The sequence below is a fragment of the Colletotrichum lupini genome, chromosome 6 (assembly GCF_023278565.1).
Source record: "Colletotrichum lupini chromosome 6, complete sequence".
NCBI lineage: Eukaryota > Fungi > Ascomycota > Sordariomycetes > Glomerellales > Glomerellaceae > Colletotrichum > Colletotrichum lupini.
The window spans coordinates 3,034,634-3,048,776 of NC_064679.1; the positions used below are offsets into that span (position 1 = coordinate 3,034,634).

Consider the following 14,143-nt stretch of genomic DNA (forward strand, 5'->3'; position numbering starts at 1 on the left):
GCCTCACTAAAAAATCTCAAAAAAAAAGCATGAGGTGAGACATGATGTTGTTTTCGCAAAACTCCAAAAAACGAGTCCGTCCTGTACCATGCAAGTCCGGGTATGTAGTTTATCTGATCATTCCCTCACCCACAATGAAAATGCCCTGCCCACCTAGTACCGAGAACGCCATGCCGATGCTGATATTAAACACAAATCGTGACTGGATGGATATGCGCAAATGAAAACCCGTCTTCCAGTCCGTACTTTTATGAATGCGAGTCCTAAGAAGCCGCTGCAGTGCCATTTGCCGCCGCCGCGGCCGGTTTGTCTCCGTTGTGCTTCTTCACTTCTCTGTCCCGCAGGACTCTATACATGGCGCTCAGCCGATCGCCCGTTACTTCGTTGCTCGTGCTGTCAACTGGCCACAGGTTCGCCAAAAACTCCCTGAGCAAATGTTAGATCTGTATGAGATGTGAAATAGCCGGCGGAGAAAACTTACCAGAAGCGATTCTTCAGCGCATTGTCTCGCTCCTGAACGAATTCGCGATCCAGGAAGTTGCCAATGACAACCAACTCTTCTCCAAATATCTTGGCGCGTTCCTTGCTGGACTTGATCCTCTCCTTCGTCGTGACAAGAATTGCCTCAAAGTTTGCCCGAACCGGTTTGAGCAAGTACCACAACATGGCATCCGCGTCCTTCTCACGTTCTTCCTTGTTATCGCCCATCTTACGGAGTTGATCAAGTCGGTGAAGGGCTTGATTGCGACGCTCGTTGTCTGGTTGGTTTGCTCGCGGTGTGTTGCTCGACCTGCGTCGATCATCGCCATGCCGATGATCATCTGCGCGGCGATGTTTGCTACTTCGCTCCCCCTCATCGCGATGCCTTGGTCTGTCAGCTCGAGGAGACTGTTGCTCATCACCATTACTTTTGGTCCGTCGGGCTTCGTCCGTTCTCCTATGCTTCGGGATACGACCTTCTTCATGGCCTGAATGCTTCCTTTTGGAGTCAGGTCGCGGCGTGCCTTTCTCATCAGCGTTGCTGCGGCTGCGATGATGATCAGCGTGGCTACGTTCTCTGTCCCGATGCGAGCCGCTCTTTTTGAGGGCCGGCGGAGCAGGAGACGCTGCGCCACTGCCTACATCGCTGCGACGGTGTCCATTCGCCAATCGCTTGTTATTGCGATGGTGATTTTCGACAGTTCTGTGAGCCAATGGGTCACTAGAATGTTTGGCCGCAAGCACAGAGAGCAGGTATTCTGAACGACGAACGAGGTGGACGGCGCCTGGTGAATTAACACCCTTTTCAGTCGCCTTGTTTCGTTCTTCCTTCTTTTCGATGCGGTGCTCCTCCAGGAAGAATTTGTCCGACATGTCTAGCGTGGCATCATCCCGGATTTGAGTCCAAGCCCCAAACCCGTACTTGTCGATGCCAACCAGAAGCATACCATCTTCTCGAGCGCCCCATTCACATGAATAGTGGGCAGCCTTGGTCGCATCGGCGAGACGGAAGGTCTTAAAGTCATCGCTCTTCCGAATGGTTTGCCTCAGCAGGCGAAGTTGTTGAGGACGTTCGACTGCAGTCTCTGCGTTCATCTTCCTGACTTCGCCAAAATCAACCAGAACAGCCTTTTTGTCCTTCTTCGTCAGAGACTTGCCAAGTTTTCGCTCGTCGTCCATTAGACGCGTGTTATTATCATTGAGCGCATCTTCGCATCTCTTGACAAAATCGTCCAGTATAGACTTGAGGAAATCGCGGTCGCGCTCTCCGAGGCGTGCTTCCTGTACGATCTCCTCGCCGCGGTCATCCATAGATCCGTATCTGAAGAAAGCTTTGAGAAGGTTTCGCGTCTCCTTCTCGTTGAGTGGGCGCTTGGGGTCAGACAGCAGGGCGCGTTGCTCCTCGGCTTCTCGGCGTTGTTGTTCCTCCCTTTGTCGTTTCTTTGCAAGACGGTCGGACCTGTCCGTCTCATTTCGATTCTTCATTGTCGCTCTCCGGGGAGCGCTCTCGGCAGCAACCTTCGCCACATACTCCTCGTTCTTCCGCTGCTCTTCATCAGCCTTGATGACGGCAAGCTCCTCTGCGGGGATGATCTGGTCCCAGTCAAGGGCCAAGTCGTCCACCTTCACATCGGTGTATTGCATAAAATTGTCCCAGTCAATGCCACCGCTGCTGAGATTCATCTTGTCATCCACCTTCGTCTTCGTGATTTCGGCATTCTCCAATATGGAATCAATGTCAAGCTGTTCAAGACGCTCTTGATTGCCGCTTTGCTCAAACATCTTCTGCGAGCGCATCTTGAGAATAAGCTGGATGTCTTCAGCGGAGTTGGGCCCGTCGATCTTCAGACCCTTCTTGTTCATTTCATCACGGAAAGCCTTGCCATCGTCAGTAACACCAGCTTGAATAGTCAGGTACTCGAGCAAGAGCTTATTGCGAGCACGTTCGAGCACTTCTTCTTCAACGGTCTCCTTTGACACCAAGCGGTAGATACTGACGGGCTTCTTCTGACCGATACGGTGCGCGCGTCCCATAGCCTGCAAATCAGCCTGGGGATTCCAGTCAGAGTCGAAAATGACTACAGTGTCGGCCGTCATCAAGTTGATACCCAAACCACCTGCTCTAGTGGAGAGGAGGAAGCAAAAGTCGTCGCTGTCTTCCGCATTGAAGTGGTTGATAGCCATGCGTCGAGGGCCAGCGGCGATGGTGCCGTCGAGACGCTGAAATTTGTAGCCTCGAAGTGCCATGTAATCGCTGAGAATGTCTAGCATCTTAACCATTTGACTGAAGACGAGTACTCTGTGTCCATCCTTTTTCAGCTTTGTCAAGAGCTGGTCGAGAAGCATCATTTTTCCACTGCTGGCGATGAGGCCCTTGATCTGGTCTTCTCGACGGGTGCTGCCGGCGAGAACTCTCTCCTCGGCTCCCGCAAACATGTATGGATGGTTGCTGACTTTCTTCAGCTCCATCATGATGTTCAACAAGGAGTTCTTCTGGCCGGTTGCGCTGGACAACGCGGCGTAATTCCTTGTAAGAATGTTCTTGTAATAATCCAGCTGCACATCTGAGAGCTCGACACGAATGATTTTTTCTGTCTTTGGCGGAAGATCAGATTCGACTGTCTCTTTTGTGCGTCGCAAAATGTAAGGGGCGATAGACTTGTGGAGGTCCTGGAGCTTTTCTTGCGTATCGTTACCTGCAAGGTCTTCCAACTCTTCGTCGATTACAACCTTGCCAGGGTTGAGAAAGTCCATCAATGCGGACAGCTCGGCTAGATTGTTCTGAATAGGGGTGCCCGTAATCAAGATCTTGCAAGGCACGCCGAAGCTCACTAGTCTCGCGTACAGTTGAGACTCCTTGTTCTTCAAACGATGAGCCTCGTCCACAAGAAGAGCTTGCCACTTGATCTGCTGAAGAAATTGCCAATCTTGGAGAATCATCTCATATGAAGTGATGAGGGCGTTGAACTTTGGCTTCTTGGGGTTGCCATTGATCATTAGCTCGTTGTCACGAATTGTACTGCGGGAGGCTTCGTTGCCGAGATACACAACGTAGTTCATGTCGGGGGACCAGTTGTCGAAGGTATCGCCCCATGCCGGGATGACACTCAAAGGGGCAACAATGAGGAAAGGCCCCTCTTGCTCGCGTTCGTTGCGAAGCCAGCTGAGGAATGACACGCTCTGAACGGTTTTTCCAAGACCCATTTCATCGGCAAGAATGACGTTGTTTGCGCGAGTCCAGTTGAGACACAAAAAGTTCAGGCCTCTGAGTTGGAATGAGCGCAGTTCACCATTTTTGATGAAGTCGGGTTGCGATTCAAGCTTGGTCATCCTTGTTCGAGTATCCGGATTTGACTCCTTGCGATCAGAGACCCACGAACGAGAAGATCGGTCCAAGAATTGATCAATCTTGGCCTGGAAGTCCGCACTGATGGCAGATGCAACTTCCCATGTGCACTCGTCGTAGTAGCAGCCTTTCCACTTGACAAGGTATTCTGTCTCTTCATCACCGTCGCGAACAGCGACAACTCTGTCCACCTTTGTGAAATCTTCCAGTGCTTCTTCCGCACGCTCACGATCGAGGAAGAACTGCTCCTTGGTTTCGGGCGGGATGTCTTCACCATATCGAATCAGGAGCTCGTGCTCCACAATGGTTCTGAAGTAGTTCTCGACTCTACGATAGCCTCGCATGCTGCGTAGGGTCTCTGCTGTTTCCCAGGTGTCGTGCAAGTGAGACTTGCCTTGCCACTTGACGAAGTATTCGAAGTCGGTTCTGGTTGAGCTCCAACTGAGTTCAAGGCCGTCTTTCAGCTTGTGTCGCAGGACCTTATCAATGTATGGGCAGTCGTCTACAACATCTGCCGCATAGTAATTGGGCGTAAGCATGTCCTCGTCCTCGTCATCGACGTCGCTTTCTTCGTAGGCGCCTCGTTGCACTTGCGCGGCCCGTCTGCTCGACCAACGCTTTTCCGCGAGAAGCGCGCTTGGCTGGGCCTCACGCTGACGGCGTGCCTTCTTTTGCAGACTTTTCGCGCGCGCACCACCGTAGTTATCAGAGTCGGAGTCCGAATTCGTGGAGGGTTGTCGTGCAGGTGTACCTCGTTTTGAAGCTATGCGAAGTCAGAATTGATGATATCGATGGCTTTGGAACCCGACGGAGTAAATGCTCACATTGTCTCGACGTCTCAACGCGTCTTCTTTTCACCACCCTTCGGTTAGTAGGCACCACATCAGATTCGGATTCATCAGATGAATCGACCTTCATTCCCAAACTGTCAGCGATGGGACATGGCAAGCATCGGATCCTACGTACCATTCTGCGCTGCTGCGTCGGACGGGACTGCGGAGGAAAGTCAGCTTACGGCGTGGTCAATTAGAGCAAGCGTCAATCATACACTTCTTCTCAACCCGTACAGTTCTGGATTTGCCTTGATGTAGTCATCCTCTCGGGCAGGAGCTTTCCGCTTCGTGGGCCGTTGAGAATCATTGGAGTCCGAGTGGACGTCGCCAGCCCCATCGCTTTGGGCAACAGAAGCCGCGTCCTCGTCCATATCGAAGTCGGCATCGTCAGATGCGTTGTTCTCATCGCCGGAGCTCTCGCTTTCGGCGAAGTCGGGTGCGCCATTCATGTAACCAGACAAGTCGTTGGGATCCGGCGACGGTGACGATGAGGCGAGGCGTGCGGCATTATCGTGCATATCTGAGAGGTCACTGTCGCTCTGGTGGCCGGCAGCGACTATTGGGGAGGGAGAACCGCCCTCCGGCGACCCGTACCCGTTGGTGGGACCGGGTTCGAGGGGGCTAGACATGGTGATGGTCTAAGTCGAGGCTGCCTGCTATGGATGGAACGACGTTAGCCAAATGTTTGACCGTCTGAGGACAGAAGCGGAGAAAGAGCGTGGTCAGTGAGGTTGGGCGACCGATATCAACATGAAGTCACTAGGAAAACCCGGGAATTGATGGAAATCTCGACCTCGTCGCATCGCGGGCACGCGGTTGATGGAGACGAGGCTGAAAGTTGATGGCGATGCCATTGTGCCAGTCAGGCGGACTCAGAGTACCGTGACGTGTTACCAGGGCATCAGAACCATCCGGCGAGCTCGTTTCCATCAACACGAGGCATCTCAGGGATCGCCCATGTCATGGCAGACGAGGATATCAGGATGGGAGCGCGCCGCTGCGAGGCTGGCTTGATGGCTCGTGACGGGAAACTGGCTGGCTCTTGGAAGCCTTGTGACCAGGTGTAGGTAATAACTTACAAGTCATTAACGAATGGCCTCCAGGCAGCTAGTACCATTGATCTTGACCAGAAAAGGTATTGTGTTGAAGGAGGTTATGGAAAGTGACGTGCCTAGGTAGTCCGTAGGCCTGGCGGGTGATGGGTGGTGGTGGATGGAAAATGTACCGGTGGAGAGGCAGGAAAGAATTGAGGTGGATGCACGGGTGAGGTACAGGTGGTTGTAGCGCTATCCGCACTGAATCACCCCCAAAAGAAGTCGGTCGTTTTTGCCTGAGGCATGATCCGCCCTCTCGAGAAGCTATTTGATTCGCGGAGGCCAAGGTGAATGAGCGAATGGGAGAAGAGGACGAATGTGGAGCTCCCAGCCTCAGAGGTCGCACACGCCGTCGCGAGCGGGCAGGCAGTTCCAAGAGTTCACCGAGATTCGGAACCCCGCTGGCACCTACCTCACCGCTCCCGTCTCTCTTCCCCACTTTGGACGTCGCAACTCCGGTAGCGTCTAAAGTTGTAGACAACGGTCTCCGAAACCTTTATTGCTGTTGCAAATCCGAGTTCGAAGAATTGGGTGTCCACTTGCAGTCTTTGTATGTCATGGCACTTGAGGTTGTCTTTGTAGCCTCGAGGAAGTTGACAGATCCTTCCTGACGCTGGGCTTCGCGCGGAATTTGATCAATGGTTGGCTGTGATCTTTTGGGGTGAAGTCAACAACTTCAACTCCCAAGTTCTACATCCGGCATCGACAGACCTATTTCAACGGCGTCTCTTGTGTCGTGTTCATGATCAGGAAGCTTTGAAAATGTCATGTCACTCCGCGTAAGGCATCTCATCGTTGCATAAGTACCTTCCATAGTTCCGGGTCTGCCATCTAAGACTCTAGTAGCTTTCTCGTGCCTTATGCAACTGGTCAAATATTCGACCATCAGAGTAGATTATTCTTCACATTCTCCATATCTGTAGCCATTGCAACGGTCCCAAGTGTTAGAACCTCATTGGCTTACATCTTATAGGCTGCCGTCTCTACTCAATGGTGATACAGCACACGTCTTAACAGCTTCCTGCCCATACGCTGAATCTGTCAAATTCCATCCTCGGCGCTAAATTGCTGTTTCCATACCACAGCCACCGCATCATATATTTCTGCCTTCTCTCTTCTCATTGGAACAATGAGTTATATCAAGCTAGGCATCAGGAAAGTAGGCTTTCGTAGTATGCCCTTGTCTTCCACTCGTCAACTTCGTCTGTAACGGCCTACATTCACCAGGTGAGGTCACGTGAGCGCCTAGCAACAGTTAGGTACCTCTAAGGTGCAGACAGCAAATCAAGTTCCAAACAGGCCAGCGAGGGCTGTGCAGTTCACGACGTTTTCCAGCATAATTGTATACCTCCGAGATGAGTCTTTGGACCTTGGCATTTTTTGGGTCTATGAGACTGCCCACCTGGGAATTACTACTTGATACCTCGCTTAGTTCTCCAGGGGTCTGTCTTATGAAGGAAACGGCGATAGCGGACGTATGGCAAGTGGCTCAGCAAGGTCCAACTAAGATCTCCTTCAAGGCTGTATGAGTCCCAAGGGAAATTCTCAGTGGATGACAAAGAAGCGCCTGAGTGGACAAGGTATGGTTATGTATCAATCCACCTCTTTGAACCAAAAGTAATGCGCAAGTAGTAAAGCGGAGATCAATTGCCTCAGTGCGATCTGTCGACCAACCTTCAGCTCGAAAGATAAACACGGGGTCAGCCTTCTTGCAAAGATGTGCACAGGTGTGTTTCCAGCCAATATTGTCAACATTACATCTGCAAGGGACGTTCCAGACCTTGTGTTTGGCCTCACCAGGACCGTGATGTCAGGTGCTCCGGAAGTAGCGACCAGGTACTTTTTCGCTTGGTGATTGGAGATAAAGTGACACACAAAACACCTGGTAACCCTCACTGGCGGGGTAGTTGGCAGGCGGTAGGGTAGGGGAAATGCCCCGCCAAAACTTGGCCAATTCACACACTCACAACCAGTGACGGTGCGCACAAATTAGCTGACCGCTGTATTTCGCTGCCATAGCCGTGCGTTTCTCTCTCGTCTCTGCCACCTTTGCAACAACCTGGAAACACCAAATTCTTTTCCCTTTCCTCACCCAAGAAGGCCAGGTCGCGACGCCTCGACAATATTCGCCGTTTCTCCGGCCCTGTTGCTTTCCAGGTTCTCTGCCTTTCTCAAATACTATCCACAGACTCTACATCACTCTGATCGTCTACAGAGGGACCCCCTCTTTATTCACTTATTTTTTTGTTTTTCGAACCTGCGCAAAAAAATCTTGCCCCACCATCCCATCGCCAACCCCGCCTCGATCCGTCGGGCACCACCATCACCATGTCTGACAAACTCACCCGTGTCGCTATCGTCAACAGCGACAAGTGCAAGCCCAAGAAGTGTCGTCAAGAGTGCAAGAAGGCCTGCCCCGTCGTCCGCTCCGGAAAGCTCTGCATCGAAGTTACCCCCGAGTCCCGCATCGCCTTCCTCTCCGAGTCACTATGCATCGGTTGTGGTATCTGCCCCAAGAAGTGCCCCTTCAGCGCCATCACCATCATCAACTTGCCCACGAACCTTGAGAGCCAAGTCACCCATCGCTACTCCGCCAACAGCTTCAAGCTTCACCGCCTTCCCATGCCCCGTCCTGGCAACGTTCTTGGTCTTGTTGGAACCAACGGTATCGGAAAGAGTACCGCTCTGAAGATTCTCAGTGGAAAGCTCAAGCCCAACTTGGGTCGCTACGACAACCCGCCCGACTGGGAGGACGTCATCAAGTACTTCCGTGGTTCTGAATTGCAAAGTAAGTCATCCCTAATTTGGAATACTGTATTCTTCAGATACTAACTCTTTGCTCTCAAGACTACTTCACCAAGCTTCTTGAGGATGACCTCAAGGCCGTTGTCAAGCCTCAGTATGTCGACCAGATCCCTCGCGCCGTCAAGGGCCCTCAGAAGAGCGTCAGAGCCTTGATCGATGCTGTGAGCAGCTTGGGAAACAAGCAGGAGGTCTGCGATACTTTGGAGCTCAACCACATTATGGATCGTGAGATCAACCAATTGTCTGGTGGAGAGCTGCAGCGTTTCGCCATTGGTACCGTCTGTGTCCGCAAGGCCGACGTTTACATGTTCGACGAGCCCTCTTCATACCTCGATGTCAAGCAGAGACTGGCTGCTGCCCGTGTTATTCGCTCTCTTCTCCGCGACGACGACTACGTCATTGTCGTCGAGCACGACTTGTCAGTCTTGGACTACCTCTCGGACTTCATCTGCGTTCTTTACGGTCGCCCCGCCGTCTACGGTGTAGTCACCCTGCCGCAGTCCGTCCGTGAAGGTATCAACATTTTCCTCGACGGTCACATCCCGACCGAGAACTTGCGTTTCCGTGACGAGTCCCTGACCTTCAAGCTCTCCGAGGGTGCTGATGAGTTCATGAATGACAAGTCTCGTGCCTTCAAGTACCCCAAGATGCAGAAGTCCATGGGTGACTTCAAGCTGAGCATTGAGTCTGGTGACTTCACCGACTCCGAGATCATTGTCATGATGGGAGAGAACGGAACCGGAAAGACCACCTTCTGCCGCCTCCTCGCTGGCGCTCTCAAGCCCGACACCAAGGCTGCCGTCCCCGAGATGAAGATTAGCATGAAGCCCCAGACCATCACCCCTAAGTTCGAGGGTACCGTTCGCCAGCTGTTCTTCAAGAAGATCAGGGCCTCTTTCCTATCGCCCCAGTTCCAGACCGATGTTGTCAAGCCCCTGAAGCTCGATGACTTCATTGATCAGGAGGTCAAGAACTTGTCCGGTGGTGAACTTCAGCGTGTCGCCATTGTTCTTGCTCTCGGTATACCCGCCGATATCTACCTTATCGACGAGCCCTCCGCCTACCTCGACTCCGAGCAGCGTATTATTGCCTCCCGCGTCATCAAGCGCTTCATCATGCACGCCAAGAAGACCGCCTTCATCGTCGAGCACGATTTCATCATGGCCACCTACCTCGCCGACCGCGTCATCGTCTTTGACGGAAAGCCCGGTATTGACGCTCATGCCAACAAGCCCGAGTCTCTCCTTACTGGTTGCAACACTTTCCTGAAGAACCTCGACGTTTCTTTCCGTCGCGATCCCACCAACTACCGCCCTCGTATCAACAAGGGCAACTCCCAGCTCGACCAGGAGCAGAAGGCCAACGGCAACTACGTAAGTCGAACAACCGTGTGCCACCTTGACATTGACAGCAATCCTAACATGGTTTATAGTTCTTCCTGGACGACGGCGACAAGACGAGTTAAAGAGGGCACCTATACAGATGTTTTCCCTCGTCACGATGCATTCGACTCAGGCGTTAAGGGCGTTCAAAAAGGGCATAAGCGGCAACCGGGGAGGCGCGCTTCCGGCGGTCAGGATCATGGTTTCGGTTTAGAGGAGGCGAGCGCGTCCGAGGACGACGCCGATGGTGATGGATAACAACGGCGACGGCAGTCTACCCCCCCGTTGCCTGGTCCTATGGAGATACAATATTGGGTGTGCGTATGACTGAGTCCCCCCCTTGGTTTGAATGTGCGAAGGACGCTTTGCAGAGCCACGTTTGTTTTTTGTTGGCTGCACATTCATTTGGGACACAGCCGGACTCCATAGATTGAGGGGCAACGGATGAAGCAGGGTGACTGCCGTCGGTCTCTGCCACGATTTTGTGGCGAGAGACTTTCGTAAATATGGTTGAGCATGCCAAAAGGCACACGTATCTTGAGAACAAACGACAAGCAATACAAAAAAAGACCGTTGTTATTAAAAGCAAACGTCATTTTCTCTTTTTTTATTGTGAATGCTTCGACAATGACTACTTCGACAAGAATATACGCACCTACGTTAAGAATGAAACGAAGAATAAAAAAAAAAGAACTCCCTCTGGGAAAGCAACGGACCTATCGACATATGATTCGACCATCTACGGGCCGATGGATCGCGAGGGCCAAAATCTGTTGACGGGCGCGGAGGAGGCCGGCCGGGCCGCGATGCGGAAGGAACGATGCCAATAAGTCTGTATGCGCTGCGGTCATCAGGCTCTCAGTGACGGCTGGTGATTTCGATACGTACTCGAAAGTCACTCTTCGCGGTCCGTCAGGGGCCCCCGAGGCTTGTAGACGCACGCCGCATCTAGTCCTCCTCAATCTCGCCCTCTTCAGACCCAGAGTGGACCGCCGCGTCCTCTTTCTCCTTCATCGCGACGTCCTTTACAGGCTCCTTTTCCTTGGTGTCCTTGACGTCCTTGGGGGCAGCCGCCGCCGGCGGTGGAGTCCTGTTCTTGTGACGTGTAGTATCACGTTGGGGGGTGCGCTCACGGGGTGTTTTCTCTCTTCTCACTCTCTGCGACATTGTCAGCGATCTGGCTCGGGTGTGGTAGACTAGCCAGTCCGTCGTACCTTGGAGTCCCTTGAATCCCGTCGGTCCTCCTCATCCTCCTCGCGGCGGCGTCGGGATCCAGACGGGCGCTCATCCCCATAAGGGAGCTCGTCGTAGGATCCTATGCGGCGCCGGTACAACCTCTCCCGCTCTTCCTCTCTATCCCGTCTCTCGCGATCATAGTGGCTGTCGTCGTCGCGGCGAGAGCGATGACGGTCGTAATCACGGTCGCGATCGCGCTCACGGTCTCTGTCCCGTTCGCGTTCCCGCTCGCGACGCGGGGGAGGAGATAAACGACGTTCGCGTTCAGTCGAGAGCAGACTTTCCGCCATGGTCGATTTGCGGTGGTTGCGCTCACGCTCAGCAATAGCTTTCCGCCTGTCCGCCTCGTAGGCGTCCACCTCCGGGCTGCGACTTCGCCTGGTAGCACGGCCACTGCTGCGATGAGATCGCTCACCTCTGGATCTGGGTCTCTCACGGTACATGTCGCGTTCGCTGGAATCGCGACCACGTCTGCGGCGGCGATCGCGGTCGGCCTCTTCTTCCTTCTCGCGGAGTCTCCTCACATATCGATCAAAGGTAGCGACGCGAGCGTCTTCCGATGTGACAGCCTGGAACGCGGGCGTATCCGCAAGGCGAGCCTTGACCTTGTCGTACGTGTCATCCAGGGTAATAGGGGGTTCCATACGCTTCATGTACGCCCGGAGATCATCAGCCGCCCTTCGCTGTTGGCGTTCAGATTGTCTCTCATCGTCGGATCTCTTCAGAGATCTCTTTTCCTTGGCCTGTTGCGTATAGGTTAGTTTTTGTCGAAACCTCATGTTGATTTTTCCAATCTATGACTCACGCGTTCGAAGAGAACCATCAAGATATCACGGTCAATGTTAGCAGTTCGTCGACTCTTCTTCATAACGGCATGGAATTCTTCGAACGTGGTCTGGGGAGTGATATCAAATCGCTCGTCCTATAGGGTATTAGCAGACTGGAAAAGGACAACGAGGCCAAGATCAACTTACGTCAATGACATCGTACACATCGTTCCTAGCTCCACGCATGGATTTCTCCTCTTCTTCGACGAGATCCCAGAAAAGTTCCTGGGGAGCTGAGCCACCTTGGCCAAGAATGGCCTTGTATCGGTCGTCGTTCTCGATGAGGGAGTAGATTTGGCGCCACTTCGTGCTGGCATTGATCTTGCCGTCTTTCCTGAGCTCAGTGAGGAGGGAGATGAAGCCATCACGAGCCTTACGCTCCTTGCGAAACTTCTCATTCTTTTGCTCCTGCTTAGAGTCGTTGAAAGCGCGCTCCAAAGCCTTCATGTGGTTTTGGAACGCAATCAGAATGTCAAACTTGCTCAGGGTCTTGTACTTCTCATCATTTTGGAAGGGCGTCGTGGATGAAATAAGGCTGTGCGCATCGGACCAGCGCGTGTAGGGCTCCAGATTGAGCTTCGGAAGGAGGTCAATGAGCCCGTCCATGGCTGTCTTGCGCATAGTGGCCTGGTTCTCCATGTGGTTCTTCTTGAGGTCAACTCTGTACTCCTCAAAGAGTTGACGACGCTCGGCCTCGTTATCGGTGGACCTAAAGATGGTCTCGCCCTCGATCATGGGGCGCGCAGTCTTCCATCGCGTGTAGTGCTTGATCTCCGGATGGCGCTTAAGCATAGTCTCGAAGTCAGTACGCAACTTGGTCAGTCTCTCCTTTGCGCGCTCTTTGTCTTGGACAATCATGTCATGGCAGTACTTCTCGAAAGCTGCTTTGCGATCCTTGGGATCCTTGATAGCCCTGTACTGAGGGTCCTTTGCAATGGTTCGCAGGGTCTGCTCCCAGGTCCAGTCCGTCTGAACGCCGCTGCGTTTGAGGAGCTTGGTGAAGGCGGCCTCTGCCTCTTCCTGCGTGGCGAATTCGGGCTCGTTACTTGCGGGCACGAAGGCCTTGGCCGTCGCGTCGTTGCCGAATGTCAGCTGGCGCGACTCGTGGAAGGTATCGCGGTGGTCGCGGTGGTCGCGGTAGGAATCGTAACGGTCATTGTTGTACCTGTCAGAAGGCGCTCCTCGATCGTATGGTGCAGCCCTATCAGCCCTATTCTTGTTAGTTGGTAGTTGGCACTGGGGCAAGATGTGTACATACGCAGGCGTACTGGGGCCGCTGTTGGCACCCAAAGCCTTCTTGTAGGCCTCGGGCATCTCCCAGGAGCTCGACTTCGTCTCGGTGTTATACCAGTACTTGCGACCGCCTTCCGCAGTGTACTCCTTCCATGGCTGATTCGCAAGTGCTCTCTGTGACCAATTAGCAGCTTATCCTACTTATCCGGGGGAGTGCCCTTACTTCGGCCGGAGACATCATATCCTCGGGCTTGGTCCATTGCGTAACCTTGGTGGCCGCATTGTAGTAGTAGGCTCGGCCATCTGGCGTGCGATGCTCCTGCCACGCCGGAGGCTGGCCGTACGGGCTGCCGGATCCGTTCATGATGATGATGATGCCGCCTATCTATTGGAGATCTTGTAGATGTCTAGATGAACTCGGTTTTTTTGTCAGTCGATTATAAGTGAAGCGGCGATGCGTGGACGCTTTGCACGGCGAGTCAACGTGGAGGATCGAACAGGTCGTCGCGCGGAGGGGAACGCGAACAGATGCTACGAAGTTTTGCGACCGACGGAATGAGCAATTTGGCGCTTGGTGCACGGACCGGGGTAGCTCGGTGATCCCGCTCTCCAGTCTAACTTCAATCCGAACTTAAGTAAGCCAGCTGGCAGCCAGGGGAAAGCTCCCACACTGTGTAAGAGACACTCAACTTCTCACTGTCCTTCATGCGACTCAACTCATTGGACCTCTCACCGAACCTCTCGAACTCCATGTACTTTCTCAGACTGAGAAACACTTATTTACCATACTTCTTTCTTTCTCACTGAGCAAAGCCTCAGGTTCAAGATCTCCTCTGGGAAGGAACGTCGCTAGCTCGCTAAGCGTTTGGTATAAGTTCCCTCGATTTGGCAAACAGAAGGACACCGT

The 14,143-nt window shown here is 53.1% G+C and overlaps 3 protein-coding genes across 3 annotated transcripts; 1 reads left to right on the forward strand and 2 right to left on the reverse strand.

Moving 5' to 3' along the window:
• Positions 1-263: 263 nt before the first annotated feature.
• CLUP02_12417 (SNF2 super family protein) lies at positions 264-5,288 on the reverse strand (the record flags this gene model as incomplete). Its single annotated transcript, XM_049291381.1, has 5 exons — positions 264-426; positions 482-4,589; positions 4,651-4,738; positions 4,793-4,819; positions 4,875-5,288. 5 exons carry the CDS (start codon positions 5,286-5,288, stop codon positions 264-266), a joined length of 4,800 nt encoding a protein of 1,599 aa, XP_049148526.1.
• A 764-nt stretch (positions 5,289-6,052) lies between these two features.
• Positions 6,053-10,198, forward strand: CLUP02_12418 (translation initiation factor RLI1; the record flags this gene model as incomplete). The annotated part of the gene is made up of 11 exons (XM_049291382.1): positions 6,053-6,286; positions 6,354-6,532; positions 6,597-6,687; positions 6,771-6,912; positions 6,981-6,990; positions 7,053-7,137; positions 7,224-7,333; positions 7,410-7,567; positions 7,773-7,910; positions 7,969-8,541; positions 8,601-10,198. The coding sequence occupies 11 exons, from the start codon at positions 6,053-6,055 to the stop codon at positions 10,196-10,198; spliced, it is 3,318 nt and encodes a 1,105-aa protein (XP_049148527.1).
• Positions 10,199-10,888: 690 nt separating this feature from the next.
• On the reverse strand, positions 10,889-13,600 carry CLUP02_12419 (FF domain-containing protein; the record flags this gene model as incomplete). Its single annotated transcript, XM_049291383.1, has 5 exons — positions 10,889-11,098; positions 11,155-11,919; positions 11,982-12,098; positions 12,151-13,410; positions 13,460-13,600. The coding sequence occupies 5 exons, from the start codon at positions 13,598-13,600 to the stop codon at positions 10,889-10,891; spliced, it is 2,493 nt and encodes an 830-aa protein (XP_049148528.1).
• Positions 13,601-14,143: the final 543 nt, after the last annotated feature.